This window comes from Lissotriton vulgaris, chromosome 10, assembly GCF_964263255.1.
Source record: "Lissotriton vulgaris chromosome 10, aLisVul1.2, whole genome shotgun sequence".
Classification (NCBI taxonomy): Eukaryota; Metazoa; Chordata; class Amphibia; order Caudata; family Salamandridae; genus Lissotriton; species Lissotriton vulgaris.
Window position 1 is genome coordinate 178,420,610 of NC_141698.1, and position 18,570 is coordinate 178,439,179.

At 47.6% G+C, this 18,570-nt stretch overlaps 1 protein-coding gene across 4 annotated transcripts in view; it reads right to left on the reverse strand.

The window, feature by feature from the left end:
* LOC147684939 (vomeronasal type-2 receptor 26-like) overlaps window positions 1–18,570 on the reverse strand; it is a 166,083-nt gene that overhangs the window by 90,011 nt on the left and 57,502 nt on the right. The window contains exons 1-2 of one of the 4 annotated variants that reach the window (XM_086940826.1): window positions 11,822–11,864; window positions 9,684–9,816 (exon numbers count right to left, since the gene is read on the reverse strand). The exons of 1 other annotated variant lie outside the window; for it this stretch is intronic. Coding sequence is in view for 1 of the 3 variants with exons in the window: in XM_086940825.1 (XP_086796951.1) it covers window positions 11,822–11,845 (24 nt within the window). In the remaining 2 variants the exon portion in view is untranslated. Of the gene's footprint in view, window positions 1–9,683; window positions 9,817–11,821; window positions 11,916–18,570 lie in introns of those variants that run through there. 2 more of the 4 variants (XM_086940827.1, XM_086940825.1) reach the window with 2 other exon arrangements.

Genomic DNA, 18,570 nt, shown 5'->3' on the forward strand with positions numbered 1-18,570 from the left:
AAGTCAGATCTGATGTGGGGGCTGGCCGGGATTTTATAAGGGGCAATCAAGGGATAGTGAACCAAGGGGGCACAGTCATGGCAAGTCACTAGCACGCACCGCAGGGACAAGAGGCGGAGAACTCCCATGGCAAGATCAGAAAGGGCGGCCCAGGGACAATTCCAATTCGGGTGCGCAAGCGATTGATGTGAAGCGGCGACGTTACAACTTCTCTCCACTTCCTTTCCGCCCGCACCTTAAGTAGTCGATCCTCCAGTCCCATCTCGTGGAAACCCAGTCCTGTTGAAGCCGCCATCCTGAAGCACGAACCACTGTATACCGCACACGCTGTCTTCAAGCACAGAAAGGGTCAGAGGTCAGACAGTTCTATTGTCAACAGAGAAAAGGGACTAAAGTACTAGCTAGGAGAAGCCATCTTGGATGAGGAAGAAACTTGTATTATTTCGCTTTAGTCTGACAAATTTAATTACAGATTCCACCCCCACACACCTATTGAACTTCAGTGACTATTTGCAGTGTAAGGGACCTCAAGTGTCTGGAAAACAGAGCAATGTTGTGAGACTTTTCTCCGGGACGTTAAATACGCAGTTGCAGAGACGGAGTCGCAAGAAGGCAACGCACGTGTAAAAGTACTAGCGCTCTACCTTTAGATGTCAAAGAAGAACAAGTAGCCCAGTGCAAAGTGCATGACACGCTGATCTGCTAAGCCAGTTCGACTGCAACAACAGAGACAAGTCAGGTCCCGGGCCGCGCTGTGATTGGCTGACGTCACGGGGGTGTCCCGGCCGGCAGCCAATCACAGCGCGGCCCGGGAATGACGTCACGGGGGTGTCCCGGGCCGGCAGCCAATCGCAGCGCGGCCCGGGACAAAGGGGCGGGGCTTAAAAAAAGCACCAAAAACGCCCCCGAATCGCGTTTTCAAGAGAAAGCGCGATTGACAGCCTCTGTCTCCCAATGGCTAGCCTCCATTTATGGAGCTAACCAATGAGAGGCAGAGGCGGGGCCGACGTCCCTACTGAAAACAAAAGTTTTCAAACTGGGAGGGGCTGTGCCCCTCGCCAGGTTCGAAACCTAAAAATGAGATAAGAGGGTACATTTAAGTGCGCGCGACTGTACGTCTGTGGGTGAGCGGTAGCCCCTTCCCCTTAAGGTGTGCATATTTGCACGTGTAAGAAAGTTGCCAACAATGTATGCCTTTTCTCGTGAGGGTGATGAGCAGGGTCGGATTGGGATCACAATTTGGCCCGGACATTGACGAAAAAAGTGGCTCATGTTCATGAGGCGTGGAACACATTTAAGGGGCGTGGCCCACATTCAAGGGGCGTGCCCTTTCATGAAACACCATTTGCACAGACAAGGAATGAAAGTGGGTGGGTACTGTTCTTGTGCAGGACACAGCGCCAAGGTGACAATGGCCTACATGCTGAGCAACTAAAAAAAACAGCAAGACCCCTGTCTGTCACAAAATTATTTGAGCCCTCCAGGCAGGAGCACCTGAAAAGCAGCAACGCCCCTGCTATTACTAACCTATTTAGCCCTCCCCAGACCTTCAGCTCAGGAGCACATGAACAGCAGACGTAAGGCCCCTGCAATTAGTAAATTAATCAGTCCTCCGCAGCCCTATAGGCCTCAGGGCAATGTCCTGGTAGGGGAGCACAAAACACAGCTGATGGGTCATCCACGGTAGCCAGGGGGAGGCTGAGGTGAAGATGGTGCGAGTTCCAAGCATCACCTGTCCCCCACAGCGAGACCCATTCTTCCTCGCCCACTATGCCCTGAATGTGAAGGGCTGTGGGCGAGGTGTTAAGACTAACACTGTTTCTGGGCCTTCAGGGGGCCCGAGGTGAAAATAGCTCAAAGGTCTGAGCAACATCTGGCCCCCAGGGAGGCCGATTCTTGCAAACAATCACCCCTCCCCAGCCCAGATTCAGCGTGATTGCTTGGCAGGGCATGGGGTGAAGGAGAGGCCACAGCTGATAATCGCTGTACGGCCGCACTGCGAGGCTGCTTTCATTTCTCTGTCTGTCTCCGTGCCCTCCGTGGGCCATGTTGTTTTCTCCCCTTTCCTAGTCCACTCTCCGTAGACTGGGAAAGGGTAGAAAAAAAACGGCCCATAGAGGGCACTGAGACACCGGCCCTTCGGCCGATGCCCGAATGCCCGCATTGCCAATCCGCCCCTGGTGATGAGTGTAGGCATGCATGAGTAGTTGAGCAGTCTGTAACATTTCTTACGGGTGAAAGCAGTATCTCCATCCACATGAGAATGTGTTTGTGTGTATATGAGAGCAGTTAGAGCCCTTCTGTGTGAGGTGTGTGCGTGCGTGTGTGTGAGCAGTTTGTGTACTTCCTAATGAATGTTGTGTGTCATTGTGAGAGTGAAATGTGAGCAGCTGGTTTTAGTACTTGAAGTTGTGTGCGTGTTTGAGTGAAAGAGAGACCAGCCTGTATTCGATCTATTGAGATGTGTGTGTGCGTGGGTGCGTGCAGTTTGTGTATTTTCTAATGAGGGTTGTGTTTCTTCTAAATAAGAGTGAAATGGGAGCAGTTAGTACTTGAAGTTGTATGCGTGCCTGTGTGAAAGAGCGACCAGTCTGTATTCTTTATAGTAACATGTGATTTTCGGAGTGTGTGGGCGTGCGCATGAGCAGTTTGTTTACTTCCTAATGATGGCTGTGTACCTGTGTCTGTATCTGTGTGGGAGTGGCATGTGAGCACCCTGACTCTGGCAGGAACGGTCGCTCCCTCAGCTGGTATCGTAGCGCCTGCCTTACTTGCATACCTGCTGCTTTGTTCACTGCTGGAATCGTAGCGCCTGGCTAATTAGCATACCTGCTGCTTTGTTTAGTGCTGGAATCGTAGCGCCTGGCTAATTAGCATACCTGCTGCTCTGTTTAGTGCTGGAATCGTAGCGCCTGGCTAATTAGCATACCTGCTGCTTTGTTTAGTGCTGGAATCGTAGCGCCTGGCTTATTAGCTTACCTGCTGCTTTGTTCACTGCTGGAATCGTAGCGCCTGGCTAATTAGCATACCTGCTGCTTTGTTTAGTGCTGGAATCGTAGCGCCTGGCTAATTAGCATACCTGCTGCTCTGTTTAGTGCTGGAATCGTAGCGCCTGGCTAATTAGCATACCTGCTGCTTTGTTTAGTGCTGGAATCGTAGCGCCTGGCTTATTAGCTTACCTGCTGCTTTGTTCACTGCTGGAATCGTAGCGCCTGGCTTATTTGCATACTTGCTGCTTTGTGATATCAGCGTAGCGCTTTACTTGCCTGCAGTGTAATTTGGTGCCTGATTGGAACTTGCTGCTTGCTCCTGCACATGTACTTCTGTAGCGCTTATCTGCTGGTGCGCTGTGAGTGGTGTGACGAGCTTTTGCCCCATTGTGACGGTGCTTCTGCCCACGTTTAGCCTGTTTACTCAGAAACTCACCCTGGTTTCACTTTAGCCTTGCTGCCGCCATTTGCTGTTTGTGCCTCGTCCCAGCCCGTAGCTCCACCCCGCTCCCGCCTCCCAGCTGACCCGCCCTCGCTCCGCCCCCCCCCACTTTCCATTTATGTCAGTAGGACCTACGAGCAGCGTTCACGCGCAGCGATCGCGCCCCAGTAGCGCAGAAGGTGCGCCAAAGGTAAGCCCGTCTACGCCCGTCCGCGCCAAGCCCGCGCCCAGCGCCAGACCCCCTGGCCCCCGCACCACCCACCCCTCCCGCATTACATACGACCCCTCCACCCTCTTAGCCCTAAACCCCGGCCGACTCCCCAACTGCGCCCAAGCCGCCCCTGGACACACCCATGGACCCTTCTCCTGCTACTTCTGCAAGTTCAACGGCAACAAGAACAACTCCTCATCCACGAACACGCAACAGATATCTGACTCCAACCACCTAAAATGCATCCTGCTCAACACCCGCTCGGTCCACAGACACGCCATTGACCTCTGGAACCTTCTAGACACCATTTCTCCCGACGTCGCATTCCTAACAGAAACATGGATGAACACCTCCTCAGCTCCAGACATCACCATTGCCATCCCGGAAGGATACAAGATCATCCGTAAGGACCGCACCGAACATACAGGAGGAGGCATCGCTATCGTCCATAAAAATTCCATCCGCATCTCAACCAGCTCAGACATCAACCTCACCAGCGCCGAACACCTTCACTTCCAGATCCACACCGATCCCAAGACCACACTCAGAGGCACCCTCCTCTACCGGCCTCCAGGATCCCGCGCACAATTCAGCGACGACATCACTGACTTTATCACCCCTCACACCCTCCCCTCCAAGGAATACATCCTACTGGGAGACCTCAACTTTCACCTGGAAAAGAGCGATGACAGCAACGCCTCCACCCTTCTGGACAATCTCGCCAACCTAGGACTCAAACAACTTGTCACTACCCCCACCCACATCGCTGGTCACACACTCGACCCTATCTTCACCTCCAGCAAACATGTCTCCTTCAGTCACACCACAACTCTACACTGGACGGACCACAGTTGCGTTCACTTTATCTACAATAAGACCACTACTCACAACCATCCTCAACCTTCTCTGCGAAGAAACTGGAACAAAATCACCACGGACCAGATCTCCTCATCGCTTCTTCTAAACCCCCCCGCCCACTCCTCAAACCCCGACCAAGCAGCCATTAACCTCACCCAATGGCTATCCAACAGCGCCGACATCCTAGCACCGTTGAAAAAACATCAAATCAAACTAGGCAGCAAAAACGCCTCCTGGTTCAACGATGATCTTAAGAAATCGAAGAAACTCTGTCGCTCCTTCGAGAAGGCCTGGAAAAAAGACCCAAACACCAGCACCAGGGACGCCTTCAAAAACGCCACCCGCATACACCACCAACTAATCCGTTCTGCCAAGAAAGCCGCATTCAAAGACCGTCTAGAGAACAACGCCCACAACAGCAAGGAATTATTCAACATCGTCAAAGAATTCACCAACCCCTCAGCCAACTCCAACGACATCACCCCCTCTCAAGCCCTCTGCGACTCCCTAGCTTCGTTCTTCCACAACAAAATCGCAGACATCCACAACAGCTTCGACAACCAACCCGGAGACCAACCCACCCAACATTCTGCAGGACCTTCACCCCCCTTGAACTTCCTTAATGACTGGAACCCAATCTCCACTGAGGACACCATCCGCCTGATGAACTCCATCCATTCAGGATCCCCCACAGACCCTTGCCCTCACCACATCTTCAACAAAGCAGACTCCATCATAGCACCACACCTCCGAGACGTCATCAATTGCTCCTTCAACTCCGCCACCTTCCCGGAAAGCTGGAAACACGCAGAACTCAGCGCCCTTCTGAAAAAACCCACAGCTGACCCCACCGAACTCAAAAACTACCGACCCATCTCGCTCCTGCCATTCCCGGCCAAGGTCATCGAGAAAGCTGTCAACAACCAGCTCGCCGCCTTCCTCGAAACCAACAAATCCCTCGACTCCTCACAGTCCGGCTTCCGAGCCAAACACAGCACTGAGACCGCGCTCATCGCAGCAACAGACGACATTCGAACTCTACTGGACAATGGAGACACAGTCGCCCTCATCCTCCTCGACCTCTCCGCAGCCTTCGACACAGTCTGCCATAGCACCCTTCTACAGCGCCTCAAAAACATCGGTATCCAAGGAAAAGCACTGGAATGGATCACCTCGTTCCTCACCGGAAGAACCCAGAGAGTCCGCCTCCCACCATTCAAGTCAGAGGCTACCGAAGTCATCTGCGGCGTACCACAAGGATCTTCACTCAGCCCCACCCTCTTCAACGTATACATGAGCCCCCTCGGGGCCATCGCACGCCAACATAACCTCAACATCATCTCCTACGCCGATGACACTCAACTGATCCTCTCACTCACCAAAGACCCGACCACCGCCAAAACCAACCTACATGAAGGAATGAAAGAAGTTGCCGAATGGATGAAGCACAGCCGTCTGAAACTGAACTCAGACAAAACAGAAGTCCTTATCTTAGGTAACTCCCCCTCCGCCTGGGATGACTCTTGGTGGCCAGAGGCCCTTGGAAAAGCACCCATCCCGACGGACCACGCACGGAACCTGGGCGTCATCTTGGACTCCTCACTTTCTATGAACAAACAGGTCAGCGCCGTCTCCTCATCCTGCTTCAACATTCTTCGCATGCTCAAAAAAACATTTCGCTGGATCCCCACCGAAACCAGAAAAATGGTCATCCACGCACTGGTTACAAGCCGACTGGACTACGGAAACACCCTATACGCCGGTACCACCGCAAAACTCCAGAAAAAACTCCAACGCATCCAGAACGCATCAGCAAGACTCATACTAGACATCCCGCGTAAAGACCACATCTCCAGCCACCTGAAAAATCTCCACTGGCTCCCCGTCAACAAGAGGATTACTTTCCGCCTCCTAACCCACGCACACAAAGCACTCTACGAACTTGGACCCGAATGCCTTAACACAAGACTTTCCTTTTACACCCCCCCGCCAGCTACGATCCACCAACCAAGCCCTTGCTACCGTACCTCACATCAACAAAACCACCATGGGAGGCAGATCCTTCTCCTACCTGGCAGCTAAGACCTGGAACTCACTTCCCACTCACCTTCGTCTCACTCAGAATCACCTTGCATTCAGAAAACAACTTAAAACTTGGATATTCGAGAAGTAATTCCCACCTTTCCTTAAGCGCCTTGAGACCCTCTGGGTATGTAGCGCGCTATATAAATATTCTGACTTGACTTGACTTGTAGTACTTGTGAGGTGTATATGTTCTTGTCAATTTGTGTATGGCCGGTCTTCACCCTTCACCGTGAGCTTTGCTTGCGTGTTTGTGTGCAGGATTGAGGATTTACGCATAACACTGCTCCTGTAAGGTGACTGTGAGTGAAGGGGTGGGGGCCATGGGGCGGGAGTGTGGGCGTTCTGGGGAGGGAAGCAGACAGATTGTCTCAGTCACAGATATTTCGCTCAGACCAGCGTATTTCTCTCTGCAGAAGTGACATGGATTTGATTTCACTGTTAGACAAGCCACAAAGAGGCTGTGTGGGTGGACAATCGAGATGGAGGTGGGGGCAGTGTGCGTGGGTGGATCGCCTTCTCCTCAGGAGGGCTGTGTCGGGGGAATCGTGCAGTGCAGCGAGACAGCGTCGACTTCCAGGGGCAGATGAGAAACGAAGGAGACCTGGTGGAAGATCAACTGAACGTTGCCGATAGGGAGCAATGAGAGACAAGAGAGAAAGGGAGGAGCCACGGGGGCTTAAAAAAAGCAGAGCAGGACAGGTAAGGTTGGGGGCTGGAGTAAATGAACCTGGGGCATTACAGAGAGCAAGGAAAAGGGATTCGAAGGGGACGCAGCAAACAAGGGAGAGAAGGTGAGTGCTGAAAGAAAAAGAAAAAAAAGGCACGAAAGTTAAAGTAATCGGACGGAGGCAGAGGGGAAAGCACGGGAAATTAAAACAAGCAACTTAATGACCCGTGACGGAGGAGACAGATGGCGGCTGTGCTCGTGCACGCTCACGTGAACGCAAGCGCTATGCTAGTCGGTAGCACTTTGAAAACTCACCTACTAAATGTCTCTCCATGCAGCGCATGCGCTGGCTCAGCGAGACCGAAAAACATGGGCTATATGAATTGGTACATGCTTTTGCTACAACTCTCTTGTCTTTATCGATTATTGTATGTCATGGATTGAATTGAATGTAATTACAATACGTTATTCATGGACTCTCTTGTTTTTAAAAACGCAAATAAAGCTTTGGACACAAAAAATATGAGAATGTAAAACAACAACAAATAAAATAGTGGAAAGACTCTCTGACAGTACAGTGGGCACCTTTGATCCAATCAAAGATTCAACAAGCACTAGTGTCTTAAAGTGGTGTAATATGTAACATTTGGGTTAGGAAGTCTTTTTCCTTGTCCAGTGAAAGTCCACCGGACAAAGTGATCTCTCTCCTCTGAGGCACTGATGGGCTCAGATCTGGGGATAACCATGTTTCTGTCCTGTCACCTCTCCTGTTGTACTTTTGCGTGGCCCATCTCATAGAATCACACCAATGACAGTTTGAAATAAAAAATCGTGACTCTCAAACCCATCTCAGAGAGGCGCAATGGAATTGTAAGTCCTAAGGGCTCTCCAAAGCTTGATACACTTAATAAGGTAGAGTTTTCCATGTCTTGTTGGTGTAAAAATAGAGATGCTAGATAAGTTTCGGAGTAAGCAGGAAAGCAGTTACCATTTTTCATCAACCGAATCCTTTTGGCTGACTAAGAGGCCCAAGGGAGTCCATATTTAATAAAACAATTTAACCACTTCGCTGCGGGGGTTATTTTCCTGCTGTGCTAGTGGGGAGGGGGGCGCGCACGGCGCCCGCATGCTCATGACGAGCTGTGCTCGTCAAGAGGCACGGCGCTCCTGTGCTCATGACGAGCTCAGCTCGTCATGACCACACCCGTTCCCGTGGAACGCTCAGCACAGCAGGGAAATTATCCCCGCATGCGAGCGTTCCATGGCTCATGACGAGCTCAGCTCGTCATGAGCACAGGAGCGCCGTGGCTCATGACGAGCTCAGCTCGCCATGAGCATGGAAGGATTTGAAGTTCATTTAGCCCATTTGGTCACACAATAACTACCAGGAATCAGTAACAAAAGTTAAGTGGGTTTATTAAAAGTTAAAAATCAATCCAGTAAGTACACAAATCAAGAATATGTTATGAAAGTAAAGAATTATAACAAGCAAATTAAGGTATCCGTCTCTAAAATCAGACCATTGTGTGGAAAGTAGCCACAGCAGAGTCTTCTCTGCTGGTTTCCACCTATGCAAATAGCAAAACAAAGTTCATTAATCTGCAATGAAACTATTTACAAGGTCTTTGTGAGTCTTCATTAATCCTACTCTTTGCTCTTCTAAAGAACACCCTTCCACTCCTTCAGCAGCCTCGGGCCAACTTAATCTTCTTGATACTTTCAACAAAGTCTATTTAAATGTCTTTAGTAAAGGTACCGTTCGCACTTTAGTGAAATCAGGTCAATTATACTGCAAGCCGGTCTACTCAGTGACAAAGTAAGTTCAAAACGCGGTTCAACCACAGTATTTAGTTCAATGATGCTCAGTAGGCCGTTATCCTCAAAATCCCAAAGCTCTCTCTCTCTGTCATCAGTAGCAAGGCATGTCCAATCAGGGGACGAGTACCTTCAACAGGGTACTCTAGCTCCTTTTGTTCTCTTGAGTGCAAGCCCTTCCCTGTCATTCAGGCCAGAATTCTCAGTATTCTATGAAATGGTGTGGGGCACACGTCCGCCCAGCAGATTTGGTCTCCCTCTCTCTTGCCTACTTGGCCAACGTTCTCCAGCTCCCACTTGCATTACCACAGCACTAGGCCCTTTGTCAGTGTCTGAATCTGGCTCAGTCTACACCACCAGATGTGAGTCTCCTGCCTCAGCTTCAACTGTTGACTCCTCAAGACCCGCCTCAGGCCAAACATGTACTGTCTCAGACTCTCGCTGATCCCTTTCAGCTTGTCTAACCTGCTCCCGTTGTCTATCGATTACAGCTGGCACTTCCGGGAGAGGTGCTGCCACATCATAAAGGAGACACTCAATTTTGCAAGTGTGCACAGCGTGGATCCAGTTGGGGAGACCTCCATATTTGACCTCAGTGGTCATCACTAGAATCACCTGGTAAGGGTCATGACATCGAGGTTTCAATCACGTCTTTCTTCCGGGCATGTTTCTTCACCAGAACCCAGTCGCTGGGACTGTGGTCATGGCCCTGCTCTTGGTGTGGTGGGGCAGAGGTGGCTCCAACCTACTGAGACACAGAATGGACCACATCAGCCAGTCCTCTGCAGTAATCAAGAATCATGTCATTTGTAAGGTCCACATGCGCTTTTACAGGTACAGTTGGCAGTCTCATCGCTCTCTCCATTATTATTTTGTGGGGGGACAGTCCGCTGATTGGGAACACTGTGAAGATTCATCTACACAAGAGTCAAAGCATTGGGCCACTTCAAAGGCGTTGAAGCACATACTTTAATTAGCCTAGATTTCAGCGTGCCATCACCTATTCCACTATTTCTGAAGCCTCAGGTCTGTAACTGCAATGTAGTCTTTGCTCCTATTGTAATGCTATACACAACAATTTCAGGATCTCATTATTGAAATGATTCCCTCGGTCTGATTGTAGCTAAGTCGGGAAACCGACTCTAGGGATCCGTTTCCTCAGCAGCAACTTAGCTACTGTGAGACTGTCATTCCTTTTAGTCCAGTAGGCTTTGACCCAACATGAGAAAATGCACACAGCAACCAGGACATATCTAAACACACCGGGCACAGGTATCTCAATAAAGTCCAACTATATCCTGTTGAATGGACCCCCTGATCTCCCTACATTACTCAACATCATTACAGTTCATTTTCTTGCATTCATTTGTTGACAAAACACATCTGTGACACAATTCTTCAGCCATCTACCTGAACTGGGGATTAAACCAGGTTTGTCGAAACAGTCTGAACATGGCATCCCTCCCTACATTAGCCGGGCCATGATAATGTCTAGCCATTGGGGGCAAGACCTAGACTTTTTAGGCACTTCTAGACCTATCCTTCTGTTATGAGTATACCAATTTTTTGCAATAATGTTGCAAGAAGCCACTCCCCTTTCATTAGTTTGTTGGGGTAGTAGGTATAGCTCTGGATGGTGCCTTATTTAACAATCGCCCGTTCCAAGAAAAACATACACTTGCACACTTTAGTGTCAACCAATACTACATAAATGACAAAAAAAGTGAGTGAGAGCGAGAAAACACCTCACGGGCGCACCACCAACGGGAACCTGGCAGGTACTCACCAGGATTGCCCTGTTGTCATCATTGGTGCTTTCAAGCTCGAAAAAAATTAAATAAAGTCAAGTGTCCAAAAGACATAAAGAAATTGTGTCAAGAAATATGCAGTGAAAAGAGAGAAAAGAATCAAACTGTGATCTACAACATGTAAAACCACATCACACAGCAACACAGATATATAACTTTATTCACTCTCTTGTGTTGGGTGTGAGAATCTAAAAATAGTAAGTGAGGTCACTAACTATCCAACCACCACTACTATACTTGCCGACATGTTTCATTGCCATATAAAGGTTTTGGCAATTTCTTCAGGGCGTCATTTACATTAAAGCCACTGCATATGGACAATTTAGTCTGCACAACTGAAATGAAAAATAAAAATACATACACTATTGTAAACAACCTGTGTGTGTGGCTCAAGGCACTTTACACCCAATAGCATACACCTTTCATAATTACCCTCTCACGGCCATATCCACTCATACCGGCCGGGGGATATATTTCTCATGAAGCTGTAATTGTAGCACTCATAAAAAGGCTTTCCCCATCAATTTACTGCGGGATAAACAAACAAACGTTCAGTTTACAAACACAAGTAAAAGGGAGGGGAATACAAACATACCATTTGTTATTATTCGCTTGTATAACCCCAACTTGTGATCATTTTAACCAACATATGCTGTTTTCATCATGGAGTTTTGAAATTCACATCCCCAGGAATATCCTGCACATAATTTCGAATTAAAAAACATTTATGCTGTTATTGTCTTCTCAATTGATGGTTATTCAGCATATTTTGAGCAGGGCATACTATGCGTGTAAATAACAGAAGGGAAAAACAATCTCAATCTATATTCACACTAACGCTATAGTGCAGATTTTGTTTGGCTCCCACTAATGGTCTCCTGATCTGGGATTGCCCGAAGCTTACTCGCCACTCTCCCAGTGTAAACCGGAACCCCTATTTCTTACCGTCTTGGTGGAAGCCTCTGGCATGAACTCAGCCCGTGTTTGTTTCCCGAAAAGCAGTTCCGGTATAAGTGTTGCTATTCTCGCGTAATCTCGCGATAGCAACGACGCCATCTTGGATCAGGTTATTCTCCATTCCAGACGCCGGAAAGCACCGCGGCGAGATATACTCTCGCGGGGGTACGGCGCTGCATGTTAGAAATCAGAATTTGGGGATCAAAATATCTCTCTTTGTATAAAAATCGATATTGAACACCAGTATAGTCATTTTCTTTGTCTCCCTCTTTTTTTTTTTGTAAATTGATGGGGAAAGCCTTTTTATGAGTGCTACAATTACAGCTTCATGAGAAATATATCCCCCGGCCGGTATGAGTGGATATGGCCGTGAAAGGGTAATTATGAAAGGTGTATGCTATTGGGTGTAAAGTGGCTTGAGCCCCACACACAGGTTGTTTACAATAGTGTATGTATTTTTATTTTTCATTTCAGTTGTGCAGACTAAATTGTCCATATGCAGTGGCTTTAATGTAAATGACGCCCTGAAGAAATTGCCAAAACCTTTATATGGCAATGAAACATGTCGGCAAGTATAGTAGTGGTGGTTGGATAGTTAGTGACCTCACTTACTATTTTTAGATTCTCACACCCAACACAAGAGAGTGAATAAAGTTATATATCTGTGTTGCTGTGTGATGTGGTTTTACATGTTGTAGATCACAGTTTGATTCTTGTCTCTCTTTTCACTGCATATTTCTTGACACAATTTCTTTATGTCTTTTGGACACTTGACTTTATTTAATTTTTTTCGAGCTTGAAAGCACCAATGATGACAACAGGGCAATCCTGGTGAGTACCTGCCAGGTTCCCGTTGGTGGTGAGCCCGTGAGGTGTTTTCTCGCTCTCACTCACTTTTTTTGTCATTTATGTAGTATTGGTTGACACTAAAGTGTTCAAGTGTATGTCGTCTCACAACTGAATTGTTTTTCTTGGAACGGGCGATTGTTAAATAAGGCACCATCCAGAGCTATACCTACTACCCCAACAAACTAATGAAAGGGGAGTGGCTTCTTGCAACATTATTGCAAAAAATTGGTATACGCATAACAGAAGGATAGGTCTAGAAGTGCCTAAAATGTCTAGGTCTTGCATCTATTTGTTGTATCATGAGTGGAGGGCGACCTATGACTAGCTGTACCCTCTAAGCTCCTGTGTGTTTGAATAGCCATTGGGGGCAACAGACTATCTGGCAGCTCAGGTCTTCCCTCTCCTGAAACCCAAACCTCATCTCTTTTGACACAGCCTGCTCTGACCCAACTTTGCTGCTCTGTCGCTGACACTTCTTCCTTTAACCTCTTAACTTCCTTCCACGTCAGCTGTTGTTAACAAAAGGTTGTTATTGGTCTCATCTTCAGTTTAATCAGAATCTTCACCATTAAATGTGCAAGTCCCATGGGCACACGATTGTGTGACTTCGTTACCAACTGTCACATAATCAACTCCACTGCGGTGTGCAGAACATTTCACAACTACAATCTGGCTAGGCAACTGTAATGCTTCAAGCAGTCTCATCACATTCTCACCTTTGCGGATGGGTGAACCTGAAGAAATTATAAATCCTCTTTGAGACCATAACTGTCCAAAATCATGAAAAACACCAAAGCCATACTGACTATCAGTGAAAATCATCACTTTCAGCTGTTCGGAAACACAGCACGACCTAGTAAGAGTGATCAATTCAGCCACTTGTGCTGGTGTTGCTCCTTGATGCCAGGAAACATCAACTACACCTGAGACTATGCAAACTGCATATGCAGCTCTCGGGGTTCTTTCATTGTCTCATAGATGGAACCCACTGACAAACAGTACAAAATTGACTCAGGCAGTGGCTCATCTTGAATATCTGGTCTTGGCTTGGTGCACAGTTCAGTGACATTGAGGCAGTCAAACTCCACCTCCCCTTCCTCACCCTCAACTTCAGGCAGGGGCAAAAGCGTAGCAAGGTTCAAGTTAGCATACTCTGCACGTTCCTATTCTCCGTGGCCAGTATGATTTGCTCATATCTGTTCAGGCGGCTAATGCTCAAGTGCTGGGTTTGGGTCAACAATATTTCAACTGAATGGGGCACAAATGCAGTAAGGTGATGACCCATCACAGTTCTTTCACACCGATCTATGCTGACACCTATGGCTGCCACAGCTTTAAGGCCTCCAGGCAGCACTGCAGCTACAGGATCAAGGGTAGCAGAAAAATAGACCACTGGATTTTGGGCATTTCCATGCAATTGTGTAAGCACTGACAAAACTGCGGAAAATAGCTACATCTTTGTTTTAATCAGGTATTCCTAGTGCCGGGGTGCACCAGAGACATTCTCTCAGCTCTAGGAAGGCAATCAAGCAATCATTATCCCTGGGTACCAGATCAAACGCATCCTTGTGTGTCAGCCTCTGTAAAGACTTGGCCACTACTGAAAAGTTGGGTATCCACTGGCGACAATAGCCCACCATTCCCCAAAACATCCTGACTTCTCTCTGAGTGGTTGGCGGATCCATTTTCAGATTTGCCTAGATTCTTTCTTGTGACACCTTCCTTGTTCCCTTCTCAATGTGATGTCTGAGATATATGACTTCTTATTATCAATATTGTAACTTACTTGGGGACAATTTATGTCCATTCTCAGGCAAGTGGTACAACATGGCAATAGTGTCTTGCATGCAGGCTTTCTGTGTACCCGACGCAACCAGTAGGTTGTCTATGTACTGCACTAAAACTGGGTTACAGTGAATAATCAAGGACTCAAGATTCTTTTCAAGAATCTGATTTTAGATCGCCGTATATCCTTGTGGGACTTAGCATAATGCCAAAACATGGTTCTGGAACTGAGAGCTGAAGAGTAACCGGCGAAGAAGGCCTGACACAAATTGATGACAGTGAATCAATCAATCAATCAATCATTCAGTATTGTTGGAGAATAACTACTCACATGTGAGGGTCTCAAGGCACTGGGGGGGGGGGGGGGGTGCTCAGTTGAGTGTAGGGGTTGTCCGAAGTGCCAGGACATGAGCGCCTTAGTGAACTGGGGGTCAGCCGAAAAGCCAGGTCTTGAGGTCCTTCCTGAACTGGGACAGTGTGGGTGCTTGTCGGAGGTGGAGGGGAAGGTCGTTCCAGGCCTTGGCAGCGAGGTAGGAGAAGGACTTTCTTCTTGTTCTAGTCCTGTGGATGCGGCCAGCGAGAAGTTGGCTAATCAGAGGTTTCTTTTTGGTGCGTGAAAGGAGAGGTGGCTGTTCAGGTTTGTTGGTCTGGTGATGTGTAGGGCCTTGTATGCGTGGGTGAGGAGTTTGAAGGGTATTCTTCTTTCAACTGGGAGCCAGTGGAGATCGTGGAGATGTTGGTTGATGTGACTGTGGCGGGGGATGTTGAGGATCCGTCTGGCTGCGGCATTCTGGACAGTCTGAAGTTTGCGTAGAGCGTGTGGCTGTAGTCTAGTCTTCTACTGATGAGAGTGTGTGTGACGTTTATTCTGGATTCAGGAGGGATCCATCTGAAAGTCTTTCGAACCATGCAGAGAGTGTTGAAGCAGGTCAGGGTTACGGCATTGATCTGGCAGTTTATTGTGAGCGATGAGTCCAGTTTTATGCCAAGGTTTTGTGTGTGGCCCGGCAGGATGGGGGGATCTCCTACGGTGGGTGACCACCAGGAGTTGTCCCATGCGGAGGGGGTGGAGCCCTGGATGAGGACCTCTGTTTTCTCATAGTTGTGTTTCAGGCAGCTGTTCTTCATCCAGGTGGTGATGGCTTTCATCCCTTCTTGGAAGTAATGTTTGGAGATGTTGGATTCGTTGGTGAGGGAGAGAATGAGCTGGGTGTCGTTGGCGTAGGTGATGATGTTGAACCCATGTTTTTCTGATGATGGTTGCAAGGGGTGCCATGTAGATGTTGAAGAGAGTGGGGCTGAGGGAAGAGCCCTGGGACACTCCGCGATTGGTGTCTGTCAGTTCCGAGAGGTAGGGTGGGAGTCTGACTCACTGGGTTTTGCTGGTGAGCAATGAGCATATCCAGTCGAGGGCCTTGTTTCGGATGCCGGCGTCTTGGAGTCTGGTGACTATTGTGTGGTGTGAGACGGTGTTGAAAGCAACCAAGAGGTCCAGGAGGATGAGGACTGCCATTTCGACCCTGTCGAGGAGGGAGAAGATGTCATTGGTGGCGGCTAGTAGGACGGTCTTGGTACTGTGGTTGCTGCGGAATCCTGATTGGGAGATGTCTACGACATTGTTCATTTCGATGAAATTTGCTAGCTGGGTGTTGACGGCCTTTTCGATGGCTTTGGCTGTGAAGGGAAGCAGGGAGATGGGTCTGAGGTTTTTGAGGGCTGTAGGGTCGGTGGAGGGTTTCTTCAGGAGGGGATTGACCTTGGAATGTTTCCAGTCATCGGGGAAGGTGGTGGTCCTGAGGGAGCAATTGATCGTCCAGCGTAGTTTATGCGCGATGGTTGCGGTGGCCCTGTGAAAGATGTGGGGTGGGCAGGGGTCTGTGGGTGCCCCAGAGTACAGCCTCTCATGGAAATGAAATCATAGCTCAATTTTTCACCATGGGACAAGGAACAACTATTATGTTTATCTTTCTCAAATCTTGGATTATGCGGTACTTACAGGTAGGCTTCTCTAAGCCCATGATGGGTGAATTACAGGGACTACCCATTATCTCCTTCAAAATGCCTAGTTGAATCAATCACTGGAGTGATCCCAACAGTAGTTTCAGGAGTCAAATTTTATTGTGGGGTTCTTGGGTTTTACATTAATGCAGGCAGACTCAACTCCTTTGAGTAAGACTATGTCCTTTCCTGAAAACTCCCAGACTTCTGGCTTCACGATATCTTTAAGATCTGGTGGTAAATCATCATTTGTCATCAAGGGGTACAATCCAATATTTAGACCATGTCCTGCTAATTTGAAGGCAACATCTTCGCCATGAGTCTGGTACTCTATGCCCTTTGGGGCACAGTAAATGGTGCAGTTCAATTTGCACAACAGGTCATGCCCTAATAAATTTACAGGGCTCAAATCACATCACAAACTGGTGATTCTCGTCCAAGGACCCTATTTTAAAAGATACTTCTTCTATCACTGGGCTTGTCATTTGCTAATTTGCGACTCCTAGAACTTGGATTATTTTTCCAGTGAGGGGTAGGTTTGGAACTACCACTGTTCTAACAGTAGAGTGGGTGGCACCTGTATCAATCAGGAATGATATGGGGTGGCCATTCACCTCACCTTTTATGAATGGACCACTCTTATCTCTCTATAGGGCCGCACCAAGTACGCAATATTCCTCCCTCCACAGGCACTGTCCTTATGACTGATCATACCCATATCCTCAAACGCTTCCAACATAGGAAATTGTCAAAATGCAGGCTGTTTTTGGAAAGCATTCTGATTCAAATTCGTGACTTGGTTTAACTTAAATCTGGAACCATTTGTGTTTTGCTGCGGCATCAGTGCTTGTGGAACCTGCACCACTGGAGCTTGGGTCACATTAAAATGATACATTACTGACCTCTGTGCATTTTGTGACTGTACAGAGAATTAACCCGGGGCTGCTTAAACCCTGAATTCTGATCCTGATTCTCATTCATAATTCAACTGGCATTGCAACAACATTTCCGCTTACAATGCTCCACTTTATTGCAATAATGATAAGGATTCATTCTCTTCAATGTTGCCACATCAATCCCAGTACTTGGGTCAATTGAAACACCGTGATCTCTAACTTGTTGTGGGAACCCATTCCCACCCTACATCACAGGTGTTCCATGCTGATACACTCCTTGTGTAATTCCAACATTTCCTACAAAAGGTTGACTCTGATTTCCCCTCTACCTGACTCTCATCTTTGCCATCATCAATTTCTCCTTAAATCTCTTCTGCTTCATCTCCAACTAATCACTACAATATTTCGCATATCTCAAAATGTCATCAACCGGGTCGTTCTGCCAACAAATCAATTGCTGTTGAATCATAAAACTAATCTCAGGTCTCAATCGCATCACAAAACGGGACACAAAATTCTGCATGTCTTTAGATTAAAGAGCCTCCACTCCACTTGCTGTTTAATCATCTGGCAGAACCTCTCGTAATAGGAGTGAACTGACTCTTTGGGCTCTTGGGTCATCCGGTCAATCTTAACCCTATCAATATCTTTAGCTGGAATCCTCCATTTCAATAAGGTCATCACTGGTTGATACTTTTCCATTACCTATGGTGATGGAGCATTTGATACTGGACTTGCTTGAGACTCTTTTTCTTGCCATTCTATAGCCACCTTGCATTCTGCCCACAAATCACTCAGAACCACAATATCGAACAAAGTATTCAAATCCACCAACAAAATCTGTGCAATCTTTACAAATCCACCAATCTGTTTATACCATTCCACAGTTTTTTCTCTCAATTTGGAGAACTTATTTGTGAATGACGCAACATCACTTCTACTCCAAGGCACATGGACATAACTTCCATCGGGCACTTCCTTTAATGGAAAAGTTGAAGCACCCTCTCTCTTCACAGTGGACGGAGGTGGTTCTCCCCTGTATTTTCTTTTGTGCTTTCTTTTTCGCCAATCTACATTCCCTTTGGTCTAGCTCACTCCATTTCCAGATGTTATTAATTAATTCCTTATTCTGCATTTCATCCCTAATGTCCTCATGCTGCTTATGTAATTTTCATAAAAGCATACACGGTAGCCTTTCTGCATATACTT